Raw genomic sequence first — 26,234 nt, 5'->3', positions numbered from 1 at the left:
CTCAGTGACTCTGATGCTGGCCCTGCTTGATGGACCCCCTGAAACCTGCTTGCAGCCCCCCAGGGAGCCCCAGACCCCTGATTGAGAACCATTGCTGTAGAGCATGGTGGGTCCCCATAAACTCTCATAGAGCCTGTAAAGACTAGTGTTCCTACCTTGTAGTACGCAGGGCAAACTACTAGATATTTAGTGGGATTGGTGTACAACACTCACAATGCCATTCTGCAGTGTGATTTGACAACAAAACAAAGTGTCAACTCTTGGCCAGAACCTGGCATCACTGAATTCTAAGAGTTTTGTCTTCAAGGGTGTGCAGAGCTGAATGCAGTGGCTGTACTCAGGAAGTTAAAGCTAAGTACATGAATAAGTCTTTGCAGGATTGCGGACTAAATCTGTAACTTCATAGAAAAGTAGACTTTAAGAAATTATCTGGTGTTGCGCTTTCCTCCAAAGTGATGTTTCAGTACATTCTTGAACTTTAATTAGTCTGTATGTTTCTGAAGAGAAAGTGTTATTCACAAGAAGGGGTTCTGGCCCCTATATGCTATTCTGGCAGCATATAGGGCCATAAACAGCACAGCAAGGAACTGAAGGAGAATTCCATTGGTGCAGGCAGTGCTGTTTCTATGCTGGCTCTTCCTTGCAAGCCCTTATGATAGTGGTATTTAAAAAGTTAATCATGTGATGTTCTGTCAGGGTACTGTGCATTTGTACTGGTTAACTTAGTTGTGTGTTCAAAAATTTACCAAAGGTTTGTATTATACATTTATTGTATGGCACATAGTGAATTGCTCTGCCTCCATAAATGTGATAATCTGAGATTTGCTTTGATTGAAGCAGTAGTCCTCTTGACCACTTAGCTAATTTAGACTGGAACTCAGCCACTTGTTCTTTGCAGGAGGATCCTTCCATGGAATTTCTTTGCACTGTACTAGATGTCCCTGTGGTGTCTAGCTTAATGCTTTCAGACTGTGCAATTTTTTTTTATTTTACAAAAGTTTTCTTTCAAATAACCTAGGAACTTTAATCAAAAAACTGCATTCGTGATGTTAGGGATGAAGCACTCAAAGTCAGGCAAGTTAATGCCAAAGTAAATTTGAAAGAGGCAGTTACAACTGTGGTCCTTTATGGCTTTGAATGTTACTATTACATAATTTTTGACCATCTTCCTAGGTGCGTCATCCGAGGTGCATGGATAGGGCCCTATCAAATTCACAGCCACGAAAAAAGCATCATGGACCTTGAAAAATGGTCTCACCGCGTGAAATCTGGTCTTTTGTTTTCTTTTACCCTATATTATACAGATTTCATGGGGGAGACCAGCATTACTCAAATTGGAAGTCCTCGCCAAAAAGGGAGTTGCGGGGGGAGGGTCAGAAGGTTTTTTTGGGGGGGGGGGGGGTAGTCACAGTATTGCCACCCTTACTTCTGTGCTGCCTTCAGAGTTGGTTGGCCGGAGAGCAGCGGCTGTTGGCCAGGCACCCAGATCTGGAGGCAGTGCCCTGCCAGCAGGAGCGCAGAAGTGTGGGTGGCAATACCATACCATGCCGCCCTTACTTTGTGCTGCTGTCTTCAAAGCAGAGTGGCCAGAGAGTGGCAGTTGCTGACTGAGGCCCCAGCTCTGCAGGCAACAGCGCAGAAGTAAGGGTGCCAATACCATACCATACCATCCTTCCTTCTGTGCTGCTGCTGATGGTGGCTCTGCCTTTAGAGGTGGGTTCCCAGCCAGAAGCTGCTGCTCTCCAGCTGCTTAGCTCTGAAGGCAGCGCTGCTGCCAGCAGCAGTGCAGAAGTAACAGTAGCAGTACCGCAACCCGCACCCCAACTCCTTTTGGGTTCAGGACCCTTACAATTACAACACTGTGAAATTTCAGATTTAAATTACTGAAATAATGAAATTTATGATTTTTAAAATCCTGTGACTGTGAAATTGATCTAAATGGAGCCTGAATTTGGTCGGACCCAAGGCATGGAGCATGATGTGTAATATTAATGACTTTCACAGTGTTTCATTTTCTGGTATACCCAAAGATTCGGACTACACATGGCTCTCTAAGGCTGTGGAAAAAAATCTGTGTACTCTCCAATTGCACTGTGGGAGGAATCGTTATGCTCCTGTATGGAAAGACATTAACCTAGTGCGGACGAACAGAGGGGAACCTTAACTAGGACGTTTCCCGGCTATTTCAGTCTTCACTCCTCAACCCAGGTACTTGGTAGGGTAGGTGTTATTAGGTTAGCTCTAATTCCGGAGGCGCGCTCTCCACATGCCCGCCCGCCCCCGGGTGGTGGGCACACTGGCCGCATGCCCACCCCAGCATGCGGTTTAGCTTCCTCAGCCCCCCGCTTTGTCTTCCGCCCACCCTTTCTGATTGGCTAAGCCCTTCAATCCGAACCTCACATTCCTCACCTCCGATTGGCTCAGCCTCCCGCCTATCTTCCCAAGAAGCCCCGCCTTTCTTTTTATTCTCCTCCCACCCCCAAATCTCGGCCCCCCTCCCCCGTCTCTCTTCCTCCTTGTGTGTAGCTGCCGCTGAGGCTGGCTGGCCCCGCTGCACGGAGGAACCGGCAAGCTCTGCGTGCGCGCGCGGCGCAGCCTCCACCCCGGTACGCACAGCCCCGTAAGTGCGAGCGAGAATGAGAGCCCGAGAGCAGCCACCAGCAGCCGCCCCGCACCAGCCCCCGGCGCAGGACTAGAGCAGGGAGAGACTGAAGGGGGCACGGAGGCAGCGTGAATCCTCTGGCAGACTCCCACTCGCTGGCTCACCTGCCATCCCCATCGCTCCCTCCCTCCCGTCTCACTCATTCTCTCCCCTTCCCTCTTCTCCCACTCACTCTCCCTCCTCTCCTCCTCCTCCTCCTCTGTCTTACTCTTTCGCTTCCCCTCTCCCCCCTCCGATCCCCCCGTCTCCCTTCTCCTCCTGGCACTGCACTGCAGCTGCTCCTCCGGCCAGTCCCGCCGCTTCTCTTCCCTTCCCCCCCGGGCCAGCCCCACCAGCCCCGGAGCATCCTCGGCACCCCGCGCGGAGCTCCGCCGTCCCGAGGGGGGACAGAGAACGGGACGAGCCCCGTCCCCGCCCTGCCCCCCGCCTCCCCAAGGAAGAGACCATTCTGCTCCTGGCCGCGGCGAACATGATGGCGGCAGCTCCCATCCAGCAGAACGGGACCCACACCGGGGTTCCTATAGACTTGGACCCGCCGGACTCCCGCAAAAGACCGCTCGAAGCGCCCCCCGAAGCCGGCAGCACCAAGAGGACCAACACGGGCGGTGGGTATCCCCCCCCCGCAGCACCCTCCTTCCGCCCGCCCACCTTCCCTCCTACCTGCCTCCCCGCACCGTGCCCCGGCGGGAGGCCCTTCCCGGCGGCCGCGGGGGCTGAACTGCCCCGCAGAATTCACCGGGGCTCCGGCACAATTGTTCAAAAAGGGTAAAAACCGAACGGGGGGCGGGGAAGCGCCCGGGACTCATGGGGGCGGTTGAACCAGCCTTACGCCGCCTGCTGCTGCCGGGACCCGGCTCCCTGACCTCCCGCGGACGGGGCCGCGCCACAGGGCCGGGGTCTGGAGGGGAGCGGAAGGCTGCACCCCGGGAGGACTCACCCCCCTGCTGGGCACGGCCAGCACCTGACCCCGCAGCGCGTCTCGGACCGGCCGGGGAAGCGGCTCTGTGCCCCGGGGCCGCGCTGAAGGCTGCGGAGGGGGCTCCGTCCGGCGTGGGGGGGGGGGGTGGCACTACTCCCGGGGTGCAGCAGCCTTATAACTTATCATTCATCAAAATGGCGTCGGTTTTCAGACTCTAGCAGTCTTTTGGGTTTAATATCCATCGGGGTGGGTGTGCAGCCGTGACCCTACAGGGGCTGGAGTGGGCACAGGGGGCTCCTGCTGCCCCAGCACCCTCCCGATACGTTGGCGAAGATAAATAAATAAATGGCAGCTGGGTGGCAGGGGGATGGCGAAGGCGCACTCCCCCTTTTCCAGCTGCTGGCTCACAAGCTGGATTTAAATCTTGACCGGTGTTTCCCATTTCCTTGGCCTCACTTCTTCTGTCAGTGTGACACTGTTGCATTGATTTGGCTTGTTGGGGTTGGGGGGTGTTGGAGTGGGGGGAGTTGTCTCTGGTGCGGTGACTTGTTAGTTAACATCCTGCTCTTCCTGGATGAGATGAGTTATAACGGGACTAGCATCTCCTCTATTCATTTGCACTGGAGTCATCATAACAATGCACCGAGGCAGAGGTGAATTTATTCATCCAATATTAAGAAAAGCAGTCTGTATGATAATGTATTGTACCTATATTTAATATAAATGGGGACTGTGGTATTCCATCTGCACTATTTGGGATGCTTATACCCTTTCATAGGGAAAGTGAGATGGACCTGAACCTGCTCCTGTTTATTTTTTAAACAAACTTTATAGAGAACTCTATTTTATGATAAAATTTTGAGATGAAATCAAATTGGAGATTGGTCTTCAGGACTTCTAGTCATTAAAATAAACTACCCTTGTATAGCTTTCACCTTTTTCAGAGCCAGTGTTATAAAGGTCCTTAGACTCATTGCTGCTGGATCAGTAAAGGAAGGGAGCACAGTTGCAAAATGAGGCTGGGAAACATTCGTTTCATTCATTGTATATATTTTCCAGTTCTCATTCTGGTTTTTTTTAATCCAACGGTGGGGGGAGGATTGGCATTATCACTTTTACATGTATTTAAAATAAGTGATTTAAGCTTTTGATCAATTGGGAAAAATTCTTCTTAATGTCTTTTAATTAATGAGCTTAAAAGAGATCACTGTCGCCTAAGAAGTGCTAAAGAAATACATCAGGATTACTTAGGCAAGTGATTCCATCCACACCAGGTTGGGTTGTTTTCTTGGCAGTGGCTGAAATGCTTGGAAAATAAAACTCCACATTTGGGGTGGGTTTTTGGTAGGAGACTAGTTGTTTTGCACACTTAAGAAGAAAGCAGGCAATAGGTAATTGCTGTTCTCATGCATTTGCTAATGTCAAACAAAGAGCCCATCACTTTATCATTCTTTTCTTTTTAAAAAAGTTTTGGCATTTCTGTAGCAGTATTTTTAGTGAGGGTTGTGATTTGTCGTCATGCATGTTTTGTGCACACTTTTTTTTTTTTTTTTTTTTTTTTGGAAGGGCTCAATTCGTTTAATTGTACCATGGTAACCACAGCTAGAACTGGAACAATTCCGTCTTCAGAAATACAACTCAATTTTTGTCATTTGTTTTCATGTTTTCAGAAAATTAAGGAAAATGTATAGATTCTTTAATTTCCACTGAGTGAATATGTAAATCTTTTAAAATGGCAAATGCATATTCCATGCATTTCTTATAGAATGATGCAACTGGTTAGATGTATAGTTGTGCATGTATTAATAGGTACGTTCACGTATTTACTGATTTTTTTTTTTTGTGGGCATGGGGGAGAACAAAAGTTTTGTAAACCAAATTAACCTTGCATATCTCAATTTTTCAGAGGATGGCCAGTATTTTCTAAAGGTCCTCATACCTAGTTATGCTGCTGGATCTATAATTGGGAAGGGAGGACAGACAATTGTTCAGTTGCAGAAAGAGACTGGGGCGACCATCAAGCTGTCTAAATCCAAAGATTTTTACCCAGGTAGGTGCAAATATTAGCAGTTTACTTTTAAATCCCGAGGGAAATACATACATGATGTGTGTGGTTTATGCATTGAAGAGTATGCTTCTCAGTGCAGTCGGAAGCATTATTGAGCAGAGAAGTACACTACAACATGTTACAGTGAGCATATGAACAGTCTTATCTTAATTTGTTTATGGAATTGACTGGGTAGTATCTAATAATTTAGTGGCCATAAAATATGGCTAAAGTTATTTAGAATATTACTGCAGGAAAACATTTTTATGAATATATTTTCTGAGCACTTTTTATTACAAAAAAACCCCTACTTTTAAAGAACCAACTTTGACAGCTGGCATTAAAAATGGGTGTGCTTCTGAAGTTTTCAGACATCATTGTAAGGCAATTAAGCTAGAATGAATAAAAATGAGAGGCTGCTTCTTAAAGAATGGGCCATTTACTTTAAATCCATTACGTACCTTCTTTCTGCATCATTGGTTTGTTCACTGGCCCTGGAGTGAAGTAAAGAGGACAAGTGCTACTGCTCTTCAGATGTTTTCTTTAGATTGTGTTTAATATGAGTGAGAAAGGAAAATCTATGATATGAAAGGAAATATAATACTTCAGATGAATAAGAAAATAGGTGTGTTTTGTGCATACTGTATTTATGCAAACAACAAAGCATTCAATATTTATATGCACAGGGTGCCTGTTTTTATTACAGCCTTTTCTCATTTTTGATCAAAATGTTGTAAATAGCAGGTCATGCATAATGATCTGCATCATTTTGAACTTCTGCAAAATATTTCTGTGGCTCCATCTTAAGTTTAACTTTCTTTCTGAAGATTAACAAATTAGTATCTAGTAATTGGACTTCTAGTCTGAATTGAAATCTATCTAATTTTTTATTGACTGTGAATAATTTACTACATAGCTATCATTTCGCCAATGTTCTGGTTTTGCAACTTTGAACTCTGGCTAGTAATTCAGAGTCGAGGTGCCTAGATATTGTTAATATTTGTTTTTTGTGGGGAAGATAAAGCCGTTTTGCATTTGGTGAGCTAATTTAGAAAATTCAGTCATCTTGCTGAAACAGCAAAGACAGCTGGCATGAGTGTAAGCAGAGCATGAGCATTTGGAGTATTTCAGTTTCCTGTCCACTCTGTTTCACTGTCAAGCAGAAGTGGATCATTTATTCTCTATGGAAAGATTGTAATTATTTTGAAATTGTCATTTTGATATGGAAATGGAAAATGCACCTGTTGTTTTTTCTTATAGATGCAATTTATAGCGTTCTAACGTACTAACACAGTTAAAATGATAAGTTTAGATTTTCTGTGAAATGAAATAGTTCTGTAATTGCTATGCATTGTCATTCAGAAACTTTTGTTTTGCCTTTACTTTTTTTGCCTTAAGAAAGTTTTGGTAATACAATTCTTATATTCTGAAAGGTGTATTGGGTGAAAAAATCAGTGCAGAATTGTGAAAACTCTATGGAGAAATAAAAGCATTCAAAAGAGCCTGATTGCGGAATTAATAACGTAATCTGGGAAAAGAGCTGCAATGGTAAATTAAATTCACTGTCAATAGATGAAAATGAAATAGATTATTTGCATTATACATGAGGTGGTATCAGATGTGCAAGGATGTTGCAGAAAATTGGTGTTTATGAAGGATATTCCAAATACTAAATTATATGCCTTTTCATTTGACTATAGTTTATTTACAGTGAGTTGGAAAGGATGCACCAAAGATTATATCTTTTGTTCAGTACTCTAACGTAGTTATTTTGTTCTTTTCTGATTAAATCAGAATTACATACTTTTTTGTTCTGTAAATTATGCAGCTACAGCGGTATCAGCAGGAGTGTCCTTTGAAAATTAAAAATTAGGCAAGCCAGAATGAGGTGAATAAAAAAATGTCTAATGTTTCTGTGACGTAAACAGATTCTCTCTGAAGGAAATACCAGGACAAGAGAAGTCTTGGTACAGTTTTAATTTTACCAAGTATAGATCAATGTCCAGTTAGATATTACACAATCTGTTTTATATATGTAGCCACACTGTAGGTCATTTGGCAGATTAATGATTTAGACATAATTTAAGAAGGACTGTTATTTGCTACAGAATGGACAGATGAGAAAAATGGATTCTCTTGTAGCTGGATCTTGTTAGTCTTTCTGTGTGCATTTGTCCACGAGCCTGTGGAATTTTCTGAGGTCCTGGCATTCTCCAAGCTGATGACTTTTTTGGGTTTCTTCCAGCCCCTCTTACATGAGGGATAAAAACCCTGCTAATCTTATACTAGTCTTATACTGTGATTCATACTGTTGAGGATATTTTTTTTTTTTTTTTGGTAGAAGTATGCAGTTATCTGAAAACCTATTTGGGTGTATATATGTTCATTAACATGTTGACTAATTTATACCTATAGTTACATTAAATATCTATTTTGCAAACACTGTGTTTGTGAGGTTGCTGTTAAGCTTACATTTTAGTGGGAAGGAGAGGAGTAACTGAAAGGGAAAGTTCAGCGCGGTTTTTAAGAGTGGGTGATTTGGAAGGGAGAAGGATTGGTATATTAAAGTCACGAGTTCTTCGCTGTGTGATCTTATGGTACAGGTATTCAATATACAGTAAGTCTGTCAGAATAATTTTTTTGTTTTATTTACGGTAGCTTTAGAATTAAGAAGAGAGAGATCTAAAATTATAAGAAGTTGAAAGGAAGCATGCATTTCTAAAGTATTTCTATTTGTTAAAGGTTTTAGTTTAACAAAGGAAAAGACAGTTCATTGGCTTTATTAACAGTTGTGTGTATTCTGTTTTATGATATCAGCAGTGGGTTTTTTTTTTTAAAGTAAATCCTGTTTCTCTTGCTGTTGCAAGACACTGTCCCTCTAGATTATCAAGTAACTTTTTAAAAATTGTATTGACCCATACAATTTTACTTTCTGGTCATCTTGTTTAGAGTATATTTCATGTATGAATCTTTTGTATTCATATTGTCTACCTAGACTAATAAATCTGAAGTGAAATTGTCTAACTGTATGTTTTAAAAATGTGGGAGTAACATTTTCTGTTACAAGGTTCCAATTATATATTTGGCAAGCGGTTTCTAATCCAAAATCTGAAATACTGATATTGTCATGATACTAATTATTAATGAAGTAAAACCTTTTGAAGGTGTTGCCATGAAAAGTTGGAGTTTTGTGTGCACTTAAATTTTGCATAGTGTAAAAAGGTGATACTTTCTTATGTTTGCACTCACTATTTTATCCAGTGCTCCATTTTTCAGAAATATAAGGAATGCTGCCCTGAAAACCACTCTAGGTATATTCTTCCTTGTTTTCCTAAACCATTGCAAGTGAATGTCTTTACTCTTTCTTTCTTATGTGAAATTATATAATCACATTGTTTATCTTGCAACAGGAGCTTTCCTGACTTAAGAAGCTTAGTGCTTGGGTGAATTTGAGCGAGGTTGATGGTTTTTCAACTATGTTGTAATATGCTAACTGAAATATATTAGAATATAGATAAAATGATATGAAGATAAAATGGGGATAAGATATTTTATTTTTCTTAATAGGTTAGCTGCTTTTTATTTTATGAAATTCTAATTGGGTAGTCCTCAAACTTGGTATGGGACAATTAATGTGGAAGAATTTTTTTCCGTACAACCAAACTGTACACTTACCAAAAAGACAAAGTATACAAAACATATTTTGTGTTATAATGCTGTTATGTATTTACTAACTGGATTGTCTTAGGCATTCATCTTGCATGTGAAAATGAGGTGTTGTGGTTTTTGTTTTTGTTTTTTTAAATTAGTGCATTATTTACATGATTTCACAGCTATCTTTGGTGTAACTGTCCTCTGAAAAGTTTGTGTGTAGACTACTAAAACCTTGAAAGAGAATTGAGTGTGAAATACACAACTTTACTGAATATTTGAATTGAATACATCTAGCTTCATTACTCATATTATACTGTGTTAGGCAGGATGAATGCATGCTACATCAAGCTTGTTTCCCCACTGTTTTTTTTCCCTTTGTGTAATAAAGGACTTGTAACATTTTTAATTGTTAGCTTAGAAACGAGTAGGTTCTCACTGGAAAAATACATGTAACTTCTTTAATAAAAAAAAAACAACAAACCCTGCAAATAGTTTACTTGGTTATATTAGTATTAACATTCTAAATGAAGAGAATCTTATTTCTTAAGACTTAGAGAAGAGAATTATGGGATAAGAAAAATAGTTCAGCTTGTAGCATTCTGGAATATTGATGTATCTTGGTTTTTATTCCCTGATATTTGAGAATTTTATCACAGATTTCTGAAATGTTGTCAATGAGAAAGTAAGGACTTCGTAAAAAATAAATTCTAAGGCTTGACAAGCTATAGTGCAGACTCTTACTCATGTGAGTAATCCTGTTTACAACAATAGAACTGTATGAATAAGGACTACTCATGTAAGCAAGGGTTTCTAGGATTGAGCTCTTACAGCTGCGTAGATTTGCAGACTTGTTCTAGTTTCTTAGTTTTCTACAAGTAAAAAGCCAAGGGTTGATTGCCAGCTGTTCAGAGGGAGAATTCTCAATAGGACAGCTGTCAGTTGCCTGGTTACTGGGACAGAATTAAAAAAAAAAAAAAAGTTAGCTTCTTAACTGAAAGGTCCTCAATATTTTACATTCAAAAGGAAACTGCAAATGAATGTATTCACTCACTGTGATCTAGAGATAGTTGTACATCTAGCTCCCTTGTGCATCTATTTACTAATTTCCCCTCATTTGGAAGAGGATTATAGTAGTTTTAATGATTTCATGTTCTAAAGGTGTTACGCATGTAATTTTTTCTAAGAAAAGGGTTTTCTGTGTTAGCTGAATAGGTCTTTGGTGAACTTTTTGTTGAATTATTGAGTGACTTTGCAATTTCAAAAATAGCAAAAAGGAAAATTGAAAACAAGTAACAATTATGTAGACTTTTTTGTGTGCTGCATTGAAATGGCTAGCTAACTCTCAACAATAGTACTCATACAAACCTGTTACGCGAAATAAAGATAGCAGAATAATGAACAAAACTCTAAGATCATCACATGGAAATGAAAACCACCTCCAACTTTATTCTTGTTTATTATGTGACAAACTTCTCTATCAGAGAATGTTTTATAGTTTAGAAGTAAATTAAAGGGTTTCTAATGACGTTATACTGCACTTGTTTTTTCATATAGTCATGTTATGTGTAAATTGAATGGATGCAGCAGAAACTTGTGTTTTGCACCCTCATTTTGGGGCACTGCAGAATTCTGGGGAAAAATCATTTAAGAGAAACAACATAGTTTTGTATAAAAATGACAATCTAAACCATTTTCCCCCACTCTTCCTCCTTACACACAATATAAAACTGCCATGTAGCATTTCAGTGGTTGTTTGTGGAGGCAGGATCAATGTGCTAATCTGTGGTCTACTTTATGAAGGCTTGGAGACAAATATATAAAATCACTCTCCAAACAGCAATTCAGTTTTCTTAAAAGAATCTTCTCCCCTCAACTTCTGTAATATGAGAAACATGCAATTTTTTTTAAATGGAGGTAAATCCTTCATACATTAATGAAAAAGGAATTGTAACAGGACCTTAGTGATCTTGATTCTTCACTAATTAATATTGTGGATGTCAGTATTCTCAGCTGTAGTTAACCACAAAATTTAATCTCACCTATTTTCAGTGGTTAGCAAACAAACTCTACGTTAAGTTTGTCAGACTACAGCTTTTAGAAATAGAACTTGGGGGGGAGGGGGATTGGGAGGAGGGTTTGTGCCTGATTGCTTTCTCATTTCCATCTTTGGATACAGCTCTAGTATGAAGTTAAACAACATCTGTAGAGATCTGACTGACAAACATCTCTCTGGGACTCATCATTGCAGCTTGCAGCAGGTGCACTCCACTTTGTAGCCCTTCTCAAAAAGAGGTTAGCTTGGTTTTAACATTTATCAGTAGACCAGTGGGAGTGAATGACTTGGTAAAGAGCATGGGGGTTGTCAGTTGTCCAGTGCTGGAATGCTGCAGGTAATTGGGCTGGACTGGTGGGAACTGTGGTAGCGTGCTTCTCACGTTGCACTGCAGCTGCTGTTGATCTTAATTAATCTGACCCTCTGAGGCTGCAGTGTCATGGTGTAAAACGCAATACATACCAGAAATGGAAAGACTGCTTTTTAAGCCCTTCTTGATGATGATTATGTTTGTAGGTGGGCCTTTTTGGTTTCAGCATTGGATTTGTTAGATACTAGTGTAAAATTTTGACATACTTTTGTTTAAAGCTGTAATTAATAGGTTTGGTAAAGAGGAAAACCTTTATCTATGAATTAATAAAGTTGATAACTATGATTTTTGAATAGATTGCTAATATAGTGGACTTAACAAAAACATTCTTGTTGCCAGAATAAAAACAGAAGTATAGTTGTATATAAATGAAATATCTATATTGTTCAGACAAGTTGGGTGGGAGACAGGGATATATGAGAATTAAAAATAAACATTGTTAAATATTTAATGGAAAATTAACTTCACATTTCTACTGTACTTTGAATGATCTGTTTATTTGGGTACTTAAAATTCCTTCCTGGTTTACTGTAAAATATTTATGCAGTGGGGTATGTTAAATGCATGCTTTGAGTTGTTTCACTCTGATTTATGTATATCATATTAAACTGAAATTTGGTAATTTGTTGTCTGAATAAACTTCCATTTGTGATTTCAGTTTTTTTAGTATTTTCCTCAATGGAAAATAAGACTAGCAGCCCCTCCTCATTGCCTCTGTGGCACAGCCGTGGGGATATTATATCAAGTTCCTTAAGTATGCTTTCTATTACTCCAACACAGAAATATTTAAATAGTGTCAAAATGAGAGACCTTTTAAATGTCAGATCACTGGTTAATAAGGCTTTACTCCTTTCCATTATTTTTGTTTTGTTTTCTGTATACACAGTTAATACTAATTTTGCAAACCTGATGCATCCTAATTTCAAATTGTTATTATTCAGAGGTTTATAAAGACTGGTTAGATTGCATGTTTTTTCATTTGTGTTTTTTCATTTGAAGAAAAACATTTTGTCAGAGTACCTTGTATTTTAAATGTTTGATTTTGGTATTACCAGTTTCTAATAGTAAACAGAAAACATGCCTTATCAACGATCTAAATTCAATACTTGTTATTGAATTAACTTGCTATTCTCCTATCATCTTCCATAATTAAAATGTGGCTACATTTTTTTTTTTTTTTTATAGTGAGGATTATTTGATACTGAGTATTCTTGCTAAGGAAAATTTGTAAGAACTAAATTCCTTTTGAAATTACATGGGCCCGTGTCAGTGATCATTTAAGGGCAATGTTTTGGGACTGGTATCGAAGTCTCTGTTTCCGGTTGGAAGATTACTGATGACATACCCTTTTTCTTTTCAATATTTATTTTCCAGTTATATTTACTTTTTTTTATCAATTAAATGCGTATTTCATCTGTAAAGAATCTTGGGTCAGGTAAAATTTTTGAGGTTGTGTGCCCAATATAGCCCTTGCAGGTACCTCTTATGTGAGTCAAGGACCAGGTTAATTGTCATGTGTTGGCACTCTGTAAAAATACAAACCCTGAGTCCTCAGATATGAGGATCTGGAGGGGGTTGTTCAGATTGTTCCAAGCGAGGAAGAGAAATGGTTTACACGTGTGAATGTTCACTGTCATATTTAGAAATAACTTTTGGTGAAAGGAAGCCTGATATTCAGACAAAAATTTATATTTGTTTGGTCTTATAGATTTTCATTGTGGAAAGACTAAACATCTGTTTTCTATCATTGATCTGTTACTGCATCCTGCAGGGCCTGTCATCTCAGCATTGACAGGATCAGATGAAAAACACAATCAATGTTTTGACATTTTTTGAGAATCGCTCAGGTAAGATCATTTGTTATGCAGAACTAAAATTATATTTATGGCCATTGATGATATTTCACCAATTGGCGTCCTTGTATTGTCAGTCATTAATTAAATTAGTACACAAAGACCCTCTGTGTGTGTCTTTGTTCCCATTTAAAAACACTCCTTTTGTGCTTAGTTCAGTGACATTTAGTGCACCTGTGATTTCCCTCATAAATAGCTTCTGAAATTCAGGACAGTCTCCCTCCCTTCCTTTAGAGTGGCACCTATTCAGCTTGGATCAAGACGTATATTATGCATCCCCAGAGTTCTTGAAAAATACTTGTTAACAAAAATTGCACACTAGTGACTCCAGTTCTTTTGAAATATTCTGTATTGACAGTTTAGGAACGTGGAGTTTTCTGTCTATAGAACTAGGTAAAGCCTAGCCAACAGACAAAGTTTCCTTCCTATCACCTCACCAATGTGACTTACCTTTTTACCAAATATCTGCAGATCAAAGTTACTAGTACTTAAATGAATGTATTGATCTGTGTATATATAATTACATAGGTTGTGAACTGAATCACTAGAAAGTTAGAAAGTGCCAGTCTTATGGTTGTTCATTCAACCTTAATTCTGTTCCCTTTGTGTGTCCAATGTGTGACTTGAATGAAACAGTCCCCTCTGGGAGGGTGAGGGGAGGGACAGGAAGTGAACATATAATTAGACAGTGTCATTCAGTGGTTCTCAAACTTGTGGTTGTGCCCCCCCCCGCCCTTCTTTGTGTCTGTAGTAGTTTGACCCCCCCCCCGGGCACCTCTGCACTCTCTGGCTGCCCAGCTCTGAAGGCAGAGTGGAAAGCAGCAGCAGCTGCTGGCTGGGCACCCAGCTCTGAAAGCAGTACCGCCAGCAGCAGCAGCACAGAAATAGGGGTGGCAATACCATACCACCCTTACTACTTTGGTGGTTCTGCTGCTGGAAGCGGAACTGCCTACAGAGTTGGATATCTGGCCAGCAACCACTGCTCTCTGGCCACCCAGCTCTGAATGTACACAGTAAGTTTTTGGGTTTTTTTCCGCTCCTCAAGCTTCTCGTACTGAGGTCTTCCTACCCTCCGAATACATTGTGTGCCCTCCAATTTGAGAACCTCTGTAACATGAATACACATAAGGGGGCGGGGGGGGGCAGAAAATAAGGTTATGCAGGCAATCATAAATCTAGTATGTTCTGTCTTTTGAGTGCATGATTTTATACATTTTTCTTCCAATATTTTTACATAATTTCTTAGTTGTGGGTTTTTTTGTTTTTGGGCTGTCAAGCGATTAAAAATAATTGTGTGATTAAACTATAATAGAATACCATTTATTAAAATATTTTTGGAGGTTTTCTACATTTTCAAATTGATTTCAGTTACAACACAGAATACAAAGTGTGCAGTGCTTACTTCATATTTTTTATTTTTTATTACAAATATTTGCACTGTAAAAAAAAAATCGTATTTTTCAATTCACCTCATCCAAGTACTGTAGTGCAATCTCTTTATCGTGAAAGTGCAATTTACAAATGTAGATTTTTTTGTTACATAACTGTATTCAAAAAGAAAACAATGTAAAACTTTAAAGCCTACAAGTCCACTCAGTTCTACTTCTTTTTGTTGGAGTGATTGGCTGAATTCTGATCTGTCACCTGAAAGTGAGAACAGGCATTCACATGGCACTGTTGTTGCCAGTGTTGCAAGATATATACATGTCAGATGTGCTAAAAATTCATCTATCCCTTCATGCTTTAATCACCATTCCAATGCACCCATGCTGATGGGTTCTGCTCGATAACGATCCAAAGCAGTGTGGACCAACGCATGTTTATTTTCATCGTCTTAGTCAGATGCCACCAGCAGAAGATTGGTGGTTTGGATTCTGTAGTTTCTGCATCGGAGTGTTGCTCTTTTCAGACTTCTGAAAGCATGCTCCACACCTCGTCCCTCTCAGATTTTGGAAGGCACTTCGGATTCTTAAGCCTTGGGTCCAGTGCTTTAGAAATCTCACATTGGTACTGTCTTTGTGTTTTGTCAAATCTGGTGTGAAAGTGTTCTTAAACCAAACGTGCTGGATCATCATCCGAGACTGCTATAACATAAAATATATTGCAGAATGTGGGTAAAACAGAATAGGAGATGTACAATTCTACCCCAAGGAGTTCAGTCACTTATTAACACTTTTTTTTTTAACGAGCATCATTAGCATGGAAGCATGTCCTCTGGAATGGTGGCCGAAGCATGAAGAGGCATACAAATGTTTTGCATATCTGGCACATAAATACCTTGCAGTACCGGCTACAAAAGTCCCAAGCGAACGCGTGTTCTCACTTTCAGGTGACATTGTAAATAAGAAGCAGGCAGCAGTATCTCCTGTAAATGTAAACAAACTTGTTTGTCTGAGAGATTGGTTGAACAAGAAGTAGGACTGAGTGGACTTGTAGGCTCCAAAGTTTTATACTGTTTTCTTTTTGAATACAATCTACATTTGTAAGTTGTACTTTAACGATAAAGAGATTGCACTACGGTACTTGTATGAGGTGAATTGTTTTTTTACAGTGCAAATATTTGTAATAAAAAATATGAAGTAAGCACTGTACACTTTGTATTGTGTGTTGTAATTGAAATGAATATATTTAAAAATGTAGAAAAACATCCAAAAATACTTTTGTATTAGTATTCTGTTGTTTAACAGTGTTGTTAAAACAGCAATTAATTGCGATTAATTTTTTAATCACGATTAATTTTTGAGTTAATCACGTGAGTTAACTGTGATTAATTGACAGTCCTACTTTTTTTTTTTTAAATAGGAAAAAAGTTAAGTTTTGTAGCAGGCATCGTTAGAGTTTGAACTCTGAACCTTCAGTACTAAAGCACAGACCTCTACCACTTGAACTACAGGACTGCAATGCTGGTTTGCAGCAGAAGGCTATTATTCCAGAGGTGGGATAGCTTGCTGCCATCATTTGCTGGGTGGTTGGGAGGAGTTTGAGGGGAGTGTCTGCCGTATGTGATGCCCTAGGAAGGAGAGGGATGGGATGCTGGGACCATGTGCCAGATCCAGCCCAGCTAAACTTCCTTCTCCAGCCTTCACCTACAGGTGCTCTTGGAGGTCCCATGCCTTCCCAGCACAATGTGTGGTTGTAGTAGCTGTTTCTTTGATGGCAGCATGTTCATGTTCAGTTATTCTGGCATGCTGCCAACGTTTTTCCTGAGGAACACAAGAGAAGGAAAATGGCAATTTTTAAATGTATAACAGTTGAATCTGAATGGAATTTCATAAGACCAAAAAAAAAAGCCTTTTCAGCTTTCTCTTTGCTGAATTTCCATGACGTGCTACAAATACAGGTATTGGAGTTTCCAAAAACAGATGCAAGAATCTTTTATAATAACCTAAATATAGAAGCCTGTGCATTATTGTTAAAGCAGTACAAGCATTAGATGAGTACTTGGGTACTTATACTGCTAAAGAAAAAATGGTATACTTGAAATATATAGATTGCAGAGTCAAGGAGTCAAAAGTTAAGAAACACCAGACTTCTATTTCTGCAAGCATGCCAGATTTTCCCTAGATTTGTAACATTGCAAGTATCTGTCTAGTATTTGCGTTGCTTTTGTGTTAATTACACAATATGCAATACAATAGACCATCTTCCAGTTCTACTATACACGCCTAGATAATTAAAATAATGGATAAAAGTTCTTTCCTCCTTCCAGTTTATCCCCAAATATCTTCATCCCCAAAAATTCAGGGAAAAGACGTGGAACTTGTTAATGTGTTCAGTAGACTAACAGATCTGGAATTTGGTATACCAAGTGGGAAAGTGTGTTTCAGAGTTTAAGGGCCTTGCTAGAGGATTCATGGATAAACAGGACTCTCTCCTTCATAAAGAAATAGGCAGTCTCTCACATAACCAGATCTTAAATCATGTGGGGCGTTATAGGTTAAAATAAACACAGTGACCTTCATTCAATAATCCATGCACAGTAATTTCAGCTACACAGCACTGATCTTATGTGCTCTTGATGAGACTCTCTTTAATCAGGAAGACATGTTCTGCTCTAGCTTTAGTTATCAGCTTTCTCAAAATCTATCCATAGGTAGTGTGCATTATAATAGTCTAATAGGTAACGGTAGTAAGATGTACTCTTATCTAATTAGCTTCATTTTGGCTAAGGTCTTAAAATAACATTTGACTATGCATGTTGGTGACTGGTGTCATTTTTTTGTTTCTGTAGTGTTTTTTCAAATGTCAAATTCAATAGGTGGACATCTTTTACTATTGGAAAACACATTTAGTTTGTGATGTTAGACAGCAGCTTTCAGTTTTGTTCCTGCAGTTAAGTTTGGGTTCCAGTAGTAGGATTTCCGATTTGGGGGCCTAACAGATGAGATGAACATATAATGGTATCACCTCATCCTGCAGTTATTTGTGGGCACAGAGTTCATCTGCAAAAATGGAGAAGGTTGAGGCCCTTTGTAGATCTTCTCCCTGCCCTCCCCCATCCAAAAAGCCAGACAAACTAAAATTGAGTCCTTAGGTGTTTTGCTTTACTTGATTTTATTAGGTTGAGAAGACTGTCTATATGTTGCTGTAGACTAGCATTAGCTATTCTACTTGTTGACTTCCCAAGTAAACTGACTTTGAAGCTTCTGTTTGTGCAGAACTCTGCTGATGGTGTTGTATTGTGGAGGGCATCATGAGCACATATCTTTTTGGTATCTGTATTGGCTGTCTGAAAACCACAGATTTTTAGGATTTGGCTTTTGACCTGAATGTCCAGTAGTGACCTGGATGCTGTGTCTCACAGTGGAAAGTTTTAACAGTGAGGGCAATAAACCATTAGAACAATTTATCAAGGGATATGGTGAATTCTCCATCACTTGCTCTTTAAATCAAAATTGAATGTATTTCTAAGAGAAGTGTTAGCCCAAGCAGAAGTTACGGGTGTGATATAGGAATTGCTTGGTGAAATTTTGTCGTCAGTGTTATGTAGGGGATCAGACTAGATAATGCTCCCTCTGGCTTTACCTATGAAGTTTCTCTGTTATTAATATCTTAATGGGTTCTTACTCTTAGAATCTAAAGTAAAACTGACTCTAAAAATTGGGATGTGTGGTCAATACAGGTAGAAAACTCTAGTTACTGGTAACTAATGTTACAAATGTCTCCAGGTTTCACTTATAAAGAAGCTCTTCTTTTGTTAATTACATGCACTATGAAATAATCATGAGGTTTGGGTGTTTTTTTCCTACTTGCTCAATAACTAGAGCACATTTCCTTATTGGGAATTAGAATCTTTTTAGAGCAGGCTGGTGATCGCAGAGAGAGAGGGAAAGTGTGTGTGTGTGTATATGTGTGTGTATATGTGTGTATATATATGTGTGTGTGTGTGTGTGTGTGTGTGTATATATATAAAATAAAGGATGAGTTTTGGTAGCTAATATAAATTTTGTATAAACTGCACCCTATAGAACAATGTTTCTCAGCAACCGGTCTGTGGACTGGCACTGGTCCCTGAGATCTCTCTGACACAGTTTTGGAAGGCAGTAAACTGGTCCTTGGTATCGAAAAGGTTGAGAAACACTGTTAAAGAGGGAGTAAGGCCACGAAGACAAAACACCATATTAGATCGCTAATTGTAAGATAGGGGTAACAGTTAATATATCTGTAGTGAATTAAAATATAGTTTATGGGTAAACCAGGAGGTAGCCACTTAGAATTCCATTTTGAATGTGTTAGTTCTTGTTGTGTGAGAAAGCAGACTACCATGCTTACAGATGATAAAATAGGGGGTTTCAGATTAATAGGTACAGAGCTCCTCTGAAGAGTATATAATGAAAGACTGAGATACTTGAGTACATTTCAGTAATTTATTTCTCTTTATTGAAGCTTCACTCATTTTATGTGAAGTTTCACTCTGCTATAAGCAGGTTCCATTGTGATAATCTTTTTAGAGGACAACAATTTTCACCTTTTTTTCTTTTACCAGACTGAATGCTGAATGCTGCATTCTAAGGGGATTATCACGTCCCTTCCTCCTCTGCTCCGGTTGAGAAGAGAATTTGGTCTTCCAGGGTTGGGAGGAGTAATTCCTGATTTTGCTGTGGGTGATTCTTCTGGGAATGAATGACCTACTAGGGTATGTCTACATAGTTCATGGCAGTGAGCCTCCCAGGCCAGATGAACAGGCTTGAGTAAGCAGGGCTCACACTTGTGCTCTAAAAATAGCTGAGTAGACAGTGCTTTGAAGTTGTCTTGGACTGGAGCTTGGGCTCTGAAGCCTGTGCTTGACGAAGCCAGGTATTTCATCAGGCCTGCTTCAGACTCTTTTAGGAGAGACTTGATCTAACACTTTACTCCTAGTCTGACATACAGAGTAGAAGTGCTGGATACTGTTCTTTGCAGCTTCCTAGCTCTTCCTATGGTTTTCAGCTGAAAAGAATGAAAGTTCTTATGTCTTTCAAGGTGTATGTGTGCGTGCATGTGATAGTGAACATTTCTTTCCCATTTGCCTATGCCTCCTAGTGAGATGTGTGAAGACTCTTCCTCACTTGATACTAAGGTCCTGTCAGCTTTTGCACCCAAGAACTAACTTCAGGTAAGTGCTGCTGAGATGGAGGGAACAGATGTCCAGTCTGAATAGCCCCACACTGGTGTTTTAGATTATTTTGGATTTTCTTTTTTAGTTGGGGGAGAGTTGTATGAGGGAGTAATTAAATAGCAGTATCAGGTTTTTGCAGTTCTACGGAACTTGACTCAGAAAAGGGAAATTGAATGGTTTAGGGTATTGAGAGCTGCGGGGGGATAGATTTCTACCTTCTCTTTTAAAAATGTTCATATTCATGGTTAGGGAAGTGGCATCATTTTGCTCTGGATATTGTGTTGTCCTCATTTCCTTTCTCCAAAGGAGGTGAGTATTTTTTACAGACATGAACAGTTTTAATAGAAGTTGCCTGCAAGGTCCAACCTTGTAAAGCTGTATGAGATTTAATTACAGGGATACCTTTTTCTCCATATAAATATTGAGTACAAGAATAGCGCTAAATATTGTATATAACTCTGCATCAGTTAACACTTAGCAATATATTCAATTACAACTACAGATTTTCTGAGAATAGGGGAACTTTCTGTAGGTCGTTGTCACAAACCTGCTAAATGTGTGCATCTTGTCTTTTGGGCTATTGAAGTGAAATTACAGTGTCTCTTTAAAGATTAAGTTTTAATTTATTAATGAGGAAAAATTAGTTCTCCTATCATTAGAAACAGAACAAATCACTAGCATGTACCATATATAACCAGTACTTTACAAGCATGTTTCAGTCATTGCCAACCTTATCAGGGCTGTTAGACTCAAGTGGGTGGTTTTCTAAGCCTGAGTGAGAGATTTACTTTATGCCTCTGAAATATTGTTACATATTTTCAATTCTTTGTGGTCATTTTGTAATAATTTTTAAAACAAATTTGTCAATTTAGGTTTCATTAAACCTTGTTTCACAAAAGCTTTCTTCAGTGAAATTGTTTCCATAAACTTGTTTAAAAAATAATTTTTAAAATTTAATATTAAACAGAAAGCCCTGATGTTTATATGGAATTTTTCAGCAAGGAAGAAATCGGTTAAATATGCAGGAAAGTAGTGAAACAGTTCATATACAACATGCTGTTAGATTTATAAACTGAAAGGTTTTTATGTTGCTAAGTTTCAGGTATCATAGTTGGGTGACTGAATGCTAGGTTAAACAATTTCAGGCAAAAATCTGAATTTTTTTCAAAGATGAGTGTCCCTTAATCTAGGTTTGGGGTTTTTGTTTTTGTTTTGTTTTGTTTTTAATTTCTTCCATAAAGAAACTTGCCCTTTTTGGTCCCTGTTCCTGCAAACACTTACACACGTGCTTAACTTTAAACATGCGAGTGGTTCTACTGAAGTCCATTGTTTGCAAAATCGAGGACTTGATATTCATCTGAAAACAATTTATGATCATTAATTTAAGTAAACTCAATTTTTTTTATTTTTACTACCTCCACTGGATATACTTCTAGAATGCCTGACTATCTGGGTCTGATTCTGCTTCTATTGAGGTCAATGGTAAAATTCCCACTAACTTTGAGAACTGAATCAGATCATAATTTCATGGCGTGTTGACCGGATGGAAAATATAGTTCATCATTTAAATCTTGAGTTTGTTATACTAATCCTTATTCTGAAGTCATTAACAAGAACAAAAATGTGTTCAGCAGAATTAGTAAAGACTTTTATTAAAAAATGATTACTAAAATGTCACTGTTAAATTAAGTTGTGGATGGAAACAAATTATATTATGTAAAAATACACAGCACTCTTTACAAATTGAAAAGGGGACCAAAACTATTTAGTGTTCAATCTTAAGTCAGAACTCTTTGGCTACTTACACAAAGAAACATTTAAAAAAAACCCAAAAACTGAGCAGCTGATGTGGCACTGAGCACCAGCTGGGGAATCTGAAATCAAATATTCAGTGCATGATTTGTATGAAAATGCAGTTAGAATGTATGATTCCGCAATAGCAATTGTGTGGAGTCAGGTCAAATTGCACATGAGGAATGAACACAAGTGAAGTCTGACTTTTCTGCACAAGTGCTACTACATAATGTTCTTTTAAACAGAGTAATGTAAAACTGTGAAATGACTTATTTGACTCAATAACAACTTTTTCAGCTAAAATGACAAATTGTTTCAACTGGAAGAATTAAAGTCCTTAAAGTGAAATGTAGTTTGGAAATATTTAAAAAAACGGAATTGTTTTTAGAAACTTGAGTTCTTAGAACTGAAAATCATTTTGTGCTTGAATCCTGTCTTTGCTATGAAAAAGCCAAAAGCATCACTTACCCCCATCCCCCAAAAAGATAGACAACTAGACATGAGAAGGTTAAGATTTATTTTGACATTTAAACTTATTTCTTAGCACCTCTGACTTATTCTATTGCACATTAAAAATGCAGCATTGACCTAGAGCTTTTGTGAAGGATGGCATTTTCTCCCTAAAATCTGTTTCATAGTCCTGTCATGTTTTCAGATAAAATGGTGATTTTTTTTTTGACATGTTGTTTAAAAACTAGAACAGCTCTGCATATGAAAACACAAACTGTGATAATGAGATAGATATGCCATATGTGGTAGTTTAAGTTGGCATAGATCTCAAATGGCATGTTTAATGTACTGTATTACTGGAATTAGTAATTTTACAGTTGAAGGCTGATACTTTTATTATACCGACTCCCTCTGGTGCACCTACAGTTAATTATGACAGACCCTTTTCCTTTGCAACTCCCCTACTTTCAGCAGTTCAAAATGCAATTGTGGTCTGAAATACATTACACAGGCTCTGAGTAGCATCTTATCTTTCAAATTTGTAAATAGTTTTGCATATTTTTAAATTGTATAGCTGAAGAATGTGTAACTTCAAAAAGTTTGTGTGTTATATTTAATGTCAAGAACCCTTCCCCATGCTTGTATGAACCAAGTGTTCAGGATGTTTGTTTTTCTCAATAGAATGCTTCATTTTAAACAAAACATTCCAACCCCAAATGTTCAAAAATAATGAGATTTTAAAATTTTGGGCCTGATCCGTGTAGTCTAGGGGTACCCAGGTAGAAATCCCATCTCACAAAGAGATATACAGGACAGGGAAACAAGGCCCCTGTATACAAATCGGGAAAGCCCGAATCAGTGTCCAATGGACTCTGCTTTACATTCTCCCACCCAAATTATTCTAGTACTACTTCCAGGGTCAGGGATATTCCACAAAGACTTCAGTTAAAAGGTCCAAAAGATGTCTTTCTCTTCCTGTACAAATGATCTAGTGAGTTGTAAGTTCTGCCCCTCCCAAAAGAAGAAAAAATTCCAAACACAAGAGGTATGGGAGGTGGTGCTGCCACTTCCTGAGAAGAGGGTCAGCTCATAAGAATGTTACCCAGTGGAAGAAATTCAGAGGAAACTCATCCTTACAGGCCATGTCCAGAGGACTGCCATTTCCTTGAAATATCCTTCTAAGGAGCCATCCTGAAAGAATCTGGATGAGGAAGACCAAAAGAGAAGTGAGACAAAGCCCCATTTGGGATTGGGATCTCATTGTGCTAAGTGTTGTAAAAATATGTAGAGAACAGAACATATAGGAACAGGTTCGCATTTTATGATATACATCAGAGTAAAGTGGACATTGCTATTCTTCCCAAGGTGCATGCAATTAAATTGTTCATGAAAGGAACACCTCTCTTTCCGGAGGAGGGTTTTCCATCCCAAAGCCTGTATAAATAAGTAGATGACAGAGAAGTTGCATAGCAGCAGCTGCAGCTCCAGTGGTCTCGTCAGTTCTGTTTGCCAGAGCTGTTCCAGCCTGGACAAGTATACTGAGGGATAACTTTCCAAAAAAGAATAAAAAGTCTCTGGGTTCAGGAGCATCCAAGCACAAGATTTCATTAACACTAGGATTCTCTGCCAGATCAATGATAGATAATACCATTTCCTGCAGTTACAATGTGGTTCCTTTTAATGGAAAGTAGATATTAAAGCTAAGCAATATCTGGCTGCTTCCAAGCATTTGGTCAGAAAGATATTTGGAGTTAAAGCAGGATAAGGTTACTGATTAATTTTGAGAAGTCCAAAAACAACACTACACCTTCCAAGGCACTATAGAAGAGATTATAAACCCCTGAATAAGGTCAAACAATCCTTTTGTGGATATTTCTCTTCTGGACACAACAGATGAGACTACCATTATCTCCCAGGTAAATGCAACAGGTCCAAAATAAGTCAAGGCCAGCCCCCATTAAACAAAGAAGCTTGACTCCAGGAGAGCATTGTTAGCTGAATCTAAACATCCATGTGACCGTCTGCCTTCACATTGCAGATCAGTGACTGCCAACATCTCAAAATGTCCTCTGCTGTTTCAGATGAGGTGGCTGTTATCTTTTCTTTCATGCTTCCCAAAATACCTTTACTTCCCTAGAAATGCCTCCTCTTCTAGCTCTGCAGCAATCTGTAGATTGTTAGCTTGGTTTGCACTGTCTGTTCCGCTGTTTCCCCCTACTTTACCCTCTCACCCCTCTCCATTCTCAGCATCTAATTTTTTTGCCTTGTGCACTGGACAGGGAACTTTAATTGGAAAACTGAATATTAATGCTACACCCAGAGGTCAGAAATCAACCACAACATGCAAAAGTTTTACCACAGTTAGTTTGACAACATTGTGTAAGTAGTACCTTCCATTGATGTTTTGTTGAATGTAAATCTGAATATATTTATCACATACAAAAAACTACATTGAGAGTTATTTAAGTTGCCAAGACTGTCACTTGAAAATTTGAACAGTCCACATTTACAGGTGTCAGTCTTTTTAATTATGCCTGCTTATGTGTCCAGATGTGCATTGAATAGAGCAGAGGTCTTACAGAAATAATAGTATGTTATATAATTAAAGATGTATCATATGCATATGTACAAGCTGGCAGCAGAAGTAGGCTGTTATCCTGGAATGGAAATGGCCCACTGATGCTCAGTGGGAACCCAGATCACATCTCTTTTTGTCTGCAGGGGCTGGGGGAGTTCTTGCCTCATGTGGTGCCCCAAGTGTGTGGGAATCTGAAGCTGGGGCCATGTGCTGGGCTGGTTGTGGGAGGAGCCTGGCCTGGTTTAGCGCTGTCCTGCATCCCTCTGCCTGCAGCTGCCAGGTGTTCCCATTACAATGTGTACTGTTGCTTCTGCTTTGGTGGCAGTGGGGACTGTTTAGAATGCTTGAGTTCAGCTGGCACTGTACCAGAGACACAGGCAAGAAAATGGAAATGACAGTTTTTAAGTTTATAATTCTGCCAAACTTGAGCAGAAATTCATGGGAGACTATCAAAGGCCTGCTGCAAAGAGTTGCTGTGTTAGATCTCAGTGGTTCAGGAGCCAAATTAGCAATCAACATTATCCAAAAGAGCCACAGTAGCATGAATGAATTGTTTCATTTACTATAATACTATGTATTCATATTTAAATAGTATGACAGGGGAAAAACTTAGTTTATAATTCTCTCAGCAAAATGACTGACCAAGTATTATTATTTTTATCAGCTACAATTGGTTAATAACATAGTAAAAGCATCCTGATTGGTTGATAACTTAGATTGCTTAATAATTAAATCACAGTGTTTTAATATAATGTGCTGTAAAGAGCCGCAGGAGACATGTTAAAGAGCCACTTGCAGGTCGCAAGCATCAATGTGTTAGACAATCTCAGAAGGGAAAAAAAAAGCTGCAAGAATCTTTTATAATGGGAAGTGTAAGATAATCTAAATATAGGTGTTGCTATCAACTCCCCCCTAAAAATCTACTGTATCACAGTAGAAGCTGTGTTATCTGGCACTTTACTAACTGGAAATCTCTATAAACCAGCATTTCTGACCTTCATTGAAAGTCCGATTTATAGTTTGTTTGGTGCAGGGCCGCCAGGCTCCCTACCTGGCTCCACATGGCTCCCTGGAAGTGGCGACATGTCCCTGCTGCTCCTAGGCAGAGGAATGGCCATGCGGGGTTCGGAGTGCAGGAGGGGATGTGGGATGTTGGCTCTGCGTTGGAGTTTAGGTGCGGAGGGGGCTAAGGGAAGGGGGTTGGGGTTCTGAATGACAGATCTGGGCGGTACTCTTGGGTGGCTCCCCGCAAGTGG

The 26,234-nt window shown here is 39.2% G+C and overlaps 1 protein-coding gene across 7 annotated transcripts in view; it reads left to right on the top strand.

The window, feature by feature from the left end:
• The first annotated feature begins 2,503 nt into the window (after positions 1 to 2,503).
• Positions 2,504 to 26,234, top strand: part of NOVA1 (NOVA alternative splicing regulator 1) — a 229,776-nt gene continuing 206,045 nt past the window's right edge. Inside the window, exons 1-2 of one of the 7 annotated variants that reach the window (XM_037900525.2) lie at positions 2,504 to 3,267; positions 5,488 to 5,631. In XM_037900525.2, the coding sequence (XP_037756453.1) occupies positions 3,132 to 3,267; positions 5,488 to 5,631 (280 nt within the window). In that variant the 5' untranslated portion in view covers positions 2,504 to 3,131. Of the gene's footprint in view, positions 3,268 to 3,306; positions 3,428 to 3,549; positions 4,235 to 4,586; positions 5,391 to 5,487; positions 5,632 to 26,234 lie in introns of those variants that run through there. The other 6 variants (XM_037900527.2, XM_037900528.2, XM_043548828.1 and 3 more) reach the window with 6 other exon arrangements.

This window comes from Chelonia mydas, chromosome 6, assembly GCF_015237465.2.
Source record: "Chelonia mydas isolate rCheMyd1 chromosome 6, rCheMyd1.pri.v2, whole genome shotgun sequence".
Lineage (NCBI taxonomy): Eukaryota > Metazoa > Chordata > Testudines > Cheloniidae > Chelonia > Chelonia mydas.
This window is presented reverse-complemented; position numbering and strand designations above follow the sequence as displayed.